General features: G+C 45.5%; 1 protein-coding gene across 1 annotated transcript; it reads right to left on the reverse strand.

The window, feature by feature from the left end:
- Window positions 1-958: 958 nt before the first annotated feature.
- Window positions 959-5,656, reverse strand: LOC100273720 (CBS domain-containing protein CBSCBSPB1). The gene is made up of 14 exons (NM_001360302.1): window positions 5,171-5,656; window positions 4,488-4,656; window positions 3,968-4,100; window positions 3,711-3,881; window positions 3,446-3,524; window positions 3,230-3,343; window positions 3,076-3,142; window positions 2,859-2,964; window positions 2,719-2,777; window positions 2,247-2,359; window positions 1,775-1,908; window positions 1,583-1,668; window positions 1,375-1,464; window positions 959-1,300 (listed from the first exon to the last, which is right to left on the reverse strand). The coding sequence occupies exons 1-14, from the start codon at window positions 5,317-5,319 to the stop codon at window positions 1,133-1,135; spliced, it is 1,638 nt and encodes a 545-aa protein (NP_001347231.1). The 5' UTR covers window positions 5,320-5,656; the 3' UTR covers window positions 959-1,132.
- Window positions 5,657-6,957: the final 1,301 nt, after the last annotated feature.

Below are 6,957 nucleotides of genomic sequence, written 5' to 3' on the forward strand. Positions count from 1 at the left end.
TACGGGTCAATGGATGGGTTATTGCTGCGAGGTGTCATGGATGAATTCCAACGTAACATGATCCATGATGAATGTATTCTGTTACCGAATTTAAATGAGACGATTCTCCTCGGCTGCATAAGGTCTAGTTTGGATACTTTGGGATTAGAGTGTTTTGGAGGGATTGGAGAGGGTGTAAATCCCTAATAGATCAAATACTCTCTCAATACATCTCAATCCATTCCAATCCCACTTATTACTAGAGTACCCAAACTAAGCCTAAACGGGATAGGCCTAGACAAAAAAAAAAGGTTATCGATGGTTTAAGCCCTTTTGAAGTCTGGGCCTGGATTGTTTTAGGTCCAACAAATAAATAGTCCGGAAACAGAAATAATTGTCACATGAATGGCATTTAGGCCCACGAATGATTATAGCAATACTTGAGCCCAGATTGGTGAAAATTATTTCAGATTAATGGGCTCGGTCCATAATAAATTGGGCCTATAATTACATTTGGCCCACTAATAACTTGCTAAATGTACAAGCATCAATGTACCTCAAGGCATTTAGTGTCACTTTTTTTAGTTTAGATAGTGAAAAAAGTCAACTATGATACATTTATGTTGCACTAAGGATCATCATATAAAAAAACTATGACAAAAAAAATCATGTCTTCATACACGCATGGTCTGTGGAGAGCAAAATTTTAGTCACAGTATCATACAAAAAATCTGGTGTCTGCTGGAACAAGGAGCTTAGTACATTGCAGGTTGCAGCAAGAGCTAGTAACTATGGACAAAAATCGCCTTGGATAAATTCTAATCAGCCAGACGCTGCATGAAGAAGGTCTATCAAGACTCTTCTTGTACAATGAATCATGTGTTTTTATGATAATAAATACAATCGTGACGAAGCTGACAGCCATGGTGACTCTCAAGTCTCAACCCACCAAAAAAAACTCGATCAGTTCCGTGTACTTGTATGAAGGGACCATTCACTGCCTTGACAGTAGTATTATTAAAATCTTCATTTTTTTCCTCTCTCACAAGAATTACTTACACAGCCATTCTGCCAATTCCGATGAAGTGGCACTTGTATCACAAAGACGATCAAAACCGTGCTCCCTAGTCCCTGCCGTGCTTGCCTCAAGCTATTACCCTGACCGTTTCAAGTAAGCCATCACGCCGAGCCCAGCAACCAGAGCCGCCCCTGCCGCGACAGCACTGTATGCAGAAGCCCATGCATCCTTGCCAGCGTACTCGAAGTCTGAGGAACCGTCCCCTCTCTTCCGGCGGGCGTAGTCCAAGTGCAGCCTTAGGCTCTGCAAAGAGGAGCGTCGATGAGCATCTTTGGGCAGGAAACAAGGGCGCACCTTTGCTTGGGAAACGACGCTACCTTCCAACCGATTTGTCTTGCGTGGTCTACGGCAGCTATAAGGTCACTGTCCGACGACAATATGACCTTATCATGGTCCTCATCTTCATACTGTAGAGTGGCACCGGGAAAGGACAAAGAACAAATTAAACTTAGGAATTCGAAATGGCCGTGTGAATATTGTTACAGATATTGAGAAAGGCACTAGGTTCAGCCAGTAGTCCAGTACCAAAATTTGTGGCAGGTGTTTTCTGTCAATGTCATCGCCGACCCTCTGAAGAATGCTAGTTATCAGGTCTGTCAAGCTGCTCGTTTCTGACATTCCCAACACATAAAGTTCAGAGAGCAATTTAAATCGCTAGGCCAAGAAAAAAAATGATGAAACAACTCCAGTACGCAGGGATCGAGGTGAGATGCATACCACAGTTAAATCTGTGCATTCTCCCTTGCTTGTCCTGAATCTTGAACCCAAAAGTGTTTGATAAAGCAGAAGCTGGAAACAAGGCTGATCTTCCTATATCTGCTGCCTCAGATGCCACCTTTGTCGATCCTTCGCTGGGAAAATGACAGATAAACCAGTTAGACGAAAGACATAAGATGCCATAAGAATGATACTCCCTCTGTTCAGAACTATTTACCTACTTTGGCTTTGTGCCTTTGTCCTAACCTAATTTTTTACCAAGTTTTTTTCAAAATAACATAACATTTACAAGTTCAAACAAATGCTCTATCAAAACACATTTAATGGGGTACTAAACGAGACTACTTTGATGTTATTATATATGTTGGTACATTTTTCAACAAACTTGGTCAAAGTTGAAGTTTTAAATATGACAAAACCTAGGTGAACTATAATTTGGAATGGAGGGAGTAGGATGCAAGAGCAAACTAACCTTCTGGTGGAGTCATCATCATCATCAAGAGGTCCAATGGACATTGCTGAATCCCAGAACCTCTGCATCATGGCAGACGTTGACTCAGATCCAGCTGCCCCGCTGTTTCCAACCTAAACGGAAAAAGGTAATCAGGCAGTTAGGCATGCTCGGTTGAGAAGAGAAGTACACTAACATAACGATCCATGTACCTTGCAGACATACATCTTACTAGAAGTTATTATAGCACAAATCGCAGCATGAATGACAGTTATATCTTATATCATGCAGCTTATACCAATTACAGTACAAATGATAACTGAGTTCAAGAAACTTTATTTTACACGCTGAACAACTGAATATTGTGGGCACTAACATATAGCCAAAAATAGTTTCTAACCTCAGACCCCAAAACTGCGTGCATACAGGTAAGAGGTAAGATGGAAGCACAAATATCTGCATTAGATTCAAGTCGAAGGAAGTTGACGCTCACCGTAGCAATTGCAGCATGCGTTATGTGAAGAACATCAACAACAGTCACAACATTTCCATCTGGATAAAAGCCAACATGTCATACCTGTTTTAACATTCTTATAAAAGACATCGCCTGAATTTATTTAGTTCATGACATACCCCTGTCCAGAACAGGCAAATGTAAAAATTTTCCATCATGCATTGTGTGAAGAGCATCAAGAATTGGGGTGTCTACCGAGGCACATTCAGGACACTGAGTCATGACCTGTGGAAAGGAGTTCCGAACATGATGTAAGTTAGTTGATGAGATTATGAGAAGGTAGAGAATAATGAAATGTGACTGCATAATGACACAGATAATTATTATGTGACTTGCCTTCTCGACTGTAGTGGACTCAGGAGGAAGATTTTGGGCGATAACACGCATCAGGATATCTCTAGATCTGTCATAGAAATCAAAGCAAGGATTTTAGTTTGAGGCAGATCTAGAAATAGTCATCACTGTGATTAGACTAAGAAAAGGTACTCACGTCAGAATTCCCCCAGGTTTGCTTTCGATTGCTACAACTGCTGAACTCATTTTTAGTTCCAGCATCTTCTTTGATGCTGTCAACACCGTGTCTGATGGTACAACAGTGACCACTCTAAAGAATTAAGATCAGGACATAAGTTGTTCTGAACTGGCACTTATGTTACATGAATGCTCAAGGAGGCACTTCATTTGAAAAAGAAAAGATATTACCTACTTTGAATTCTCAGAGATAATGGTAGACAGTGATGGCCTAAACATCCGTTCTCGAAGAGTCTCAATAAAATTGTTAGGACCTGCAAAATAAACGGAGAGAGAATTAAAGGGGCACACTAGAAAAGGCATGAAGGAAAACTTTCATACATAAAGTTTATATACATGTGAAACATAAAGGCGAACGGTAGAGTGAAATTGAATGCATAACTTCATGTTCAAAAGTAGAATGAAGATGAGAAGGGGTAGGGAATATCTGAAGTACAGACCAGATACAGCTGTTCCCCAATGCTTTTCAACGCCCTCAACAGCAGCGGCGATCGCTTTTCCTTTCTCCGCCGCCCTTTCCATCCGTGCAATAGCATCATATAGGCACTTGGCTATGTCCAGAATTGCAATGACTTCACCATTCTCAACAACAGGCAGATGTCTGAACTTACCTGGAACCAAAGGATACCTTCCATCAGGCAACATTAGAAGATGACTATAGGTAAGGCGCGCAGAAATCTTCAGAGCATTCACGGACCTTGCACCATCTTTTGCAACGCCTCAACGGCAAGCGTGTCCGCGAGAACAAATACAGGGTTTCTAGTCATGACCTTGGAGACCAGTGTCTCTTCCATCTTCAACTCACGAGCAATCACTCTTGTGGTTATGTCCTGACCAGCGTTCCCAAAATACAGCGTACAGTGAGAAACCGGGAACATCTAAGAGCAACTCCAAGAGAGACTAGGTATATGGTTTTGTAAAGGTAAATTTAGCTAATATTAAAAGAAAATTGTATCCAATAGACTCTGTAAACGACTCTTCAAATTTAGTGACTCTCTATTTCTCCATCTTCGCTCTCCAATTTTGGATAGCCTGCTTCACTCTCTATTCAGTCCGTAGGTTTACCGAGTCTATTGGATTAGCCTACACTTTTTCTCTAAAATCTATTTTAGAGAGTAGCTAAATCGGTAAATTTGGTTAGTCTTTTTAGCTAATCACTTGGAGTTGCTCTAAGACAGTAGAGAGACGAAAAAAAACCCGAAGGAACAGCCTCTCACCTTGTCGGTAAGGATCCCACAGAGCAAAGCATTGGAGTCGGTCAGTAACACGGCATCTACCCTGCGTGATGCCATCCTCCGACAAGCCTCGTGCACGGTCGTGTGATCCGGTATCGTCAGTGCCTTGGACAACCTCAGCCTTTTCACGGTCCTCTCGCCAGTCAGCGGCCTGAAAAGAATCCCAAGAGGTAGCCTTTTTTCAGCTGTGAGGTCGGGAGCAGATTTTCCATTTGATAGAGCAGGGATTGGTTGACCGATCACGGCTTGACAGCAACCAACGCCATGTTGGAGCCAAGCTTGCTTGTGTTAGTGAAACGTGTGTGGTTTACGTTACACGCAAAATTCCACAGGTAGAGTCATGCGTATGTGGTACAACATGGTCGTAAGAGCCGAATGGGATTCAGCACTTTCTGTTGTAACTGAAAAATGAACCGTACTTTTTATCGTTAATCCTCGGATTCCACAAATCAGGATCGAATCTAGGCTAAGGAAGATCCTGGCTGCAAACGGAGGGAAGACACACGGGACGGGAGCTACTCCAGGCAGTCACGGCAGGCAACGCTCGCTTTGTCTTGAACCGAAGACACCGCACCAGAGAGGCGCTAGGTACGGAGCACGGTCTACGCATAACAAGAGCAGAGCAGCAGCGAACAATGAGCAAGGCGGGTGCACGGATCACGTACGTGGAGTGGCCGCGGGAGAGGGAGGCGGAGGACCGCCTGGAGGGCGGCGGGGCGTCATGGCCGTGCCCGTTCTCGGCGGGCGGGACCCTCCTCCTGAATCCGGAGGAGGAGGGGACGCTCCTCCGACCGGCACCCGCGCCGCCGTCCATCTCCCGGCTCGCGCCGCCCGCCGGCGGAAGCGAGGGCCTCCGATCGGCGACGGCGCTGATCCGCGGCGGAGAGCGGAGAGCGGGGGGCACTCTATTTCTCTCGCTCCCGCGAATCGGGAGCGCTCCCGATAGGTTGGGGACGGGGGGCAGGCGGAGACCGGAGACGGGAGCGAAGGTCGCGGCGCGCGGCTGAGTATTCTGGGCTGGGCCAATGGGATTTTTCTCCAAAAATTCCTTTTCCCCGAACTGGTGGCGGAGGAGGTGAAAGTGAAATTAGAAGGGGAAAAAAGGTGAGTGGATCGGATCAATTTGGGGTTCGGGGTTCCCGTCCATTCCGTTTGGATACGCACAAAGCACAGCGAAATTTCTGGTTGGATTGGATGCCCGTGCGTTTGCGTGCGGCATTGGACAGCGTGGGGTTCGCGCATGTCGTGCGTTTGCGTGCGGCGTAGGATCGGATCGTGTCAGATTCGACTCATGTCAAAATCAGGTCGTGTGCTGCTTGGTAGTGCTCACGTCTAATCCGTGTCAAGTGTCAGATCCAATTGGGTTGGGTTTTTAGAGTTAGGTTGGATATTAGATAAAAAATATTGTCCGTTCTTGACATGTAGATTATTGCAGATAAAAAACTATAGTATTTAACTAATCGTTGTATTTGTTAGGTCAGATTTTTTTCCGGATAGATCAGATCGGATGGTTAATGATTAGATCTAGTATGAGGGAAAGGGTTGTAACGGAGGGAGTCAGATAATGTTGTAACGTGAGGCTCGATCGTCGAGTACATCATTTTGCTCATTCGCTCGAGAACTACTCCTTCATGTTCAATATCCTTTATACCCAGTTTGGATGTAGATATTGGAGCATTGAATTAGAAATAGGAATTATCATTCTATAATTCTATTGTTTGGTTGCACATGAAATTAAAATTTGGAATTAGAGACTGAAAGGGAAAATGTGCCCTTGGGCCATTTCTAAGTATTTTGGTGATTGGGTGTCAACACAAGTGCTTAAATGTGAATCAATGCCCATGGATGAACAAAGTGAAAATCTAGAGCAAAGGTATGTTTCTAAGTCTTAGTACATTGGTTTTGTGTACTAATATATTTGTCTAAGTGTTAGAAACAGAAAGAAGAAGAGAAGAGAAGACTTGGCTGTGTACAGCCAAGAGGCTGTTTCGGTCTGGGGCACCGGACTGTCCGGTGGTGCACCGGACAGTGTCCGGTGCGCCAGGCTGCCCCGGTCGAAGAGGCCGCTCTCGGGAATTCGCCGACGGCGTACGGCTAAAATTCACCGGACTGTCCGGTGTACACCGGACTGTCCGGTGAGCCAACGGTCGGCCAGGACCAACGGTCGGCCGCGCGATCAGCGCAGGACACGTGGCCGAGCCAACGGTCGGAAGGGGGCACCGGACTGTCCGGTGTGCACCGGACATGTCCGGTGCGCCAACGGCTCCCGCATCTGCAACGGTCGTCTTCGCCACTTAAGGAAAGGAATCGGGCACCGGACACTGTCCGATGTGCACCGGACTGTCCGGTGCGCCCGATGACAGAAGGCAAAGATGGCCTTCCAGATTTGCTCTCAACGGCTCCTAGCTGCCTTGGGGCTATAAAAGGGACTCCTAGGCGCATGGAGGAGACA

The sequence above is a fragment of the Zea mays genome, chromosome 8, assembly GCF_902167145.1.
Source record: "Zea mays cultivar B73 chromosome 8, Zm-B73-REFERENCE-NAM-5.0, whole genome shotgun sequence".
NCBI classification, from domain to species: Eukaryota; Viridiplantae; Streptophyta; class Magnoliopsida; order Poales; family Poaceae; genus Zea; species Zea mays.

Coding starts and splice junctions, on each gene's coding strand:
- LOC100273720 (NM_001360302.1), bottom strand. CDS start 5,319: ATGGACGGCGGCGCGGGTGCCGGTCGGAGGAGCGTCCCCTCCTCCTCC. Junction 1,909..2,246: donor GATGATGACTCCACCAGAAG/GTTAGTTTGCTC, acceptor TCATTTTCCCAG/CGAAGGATCGACAAAGGTGG. Junction 1,669..1,774: donor AATGCACAGATTTAACTGTG/GTATGCATCTCA, acceptor TGGGAATGTCAG/AAACGAGCAGCTTGACAGAC.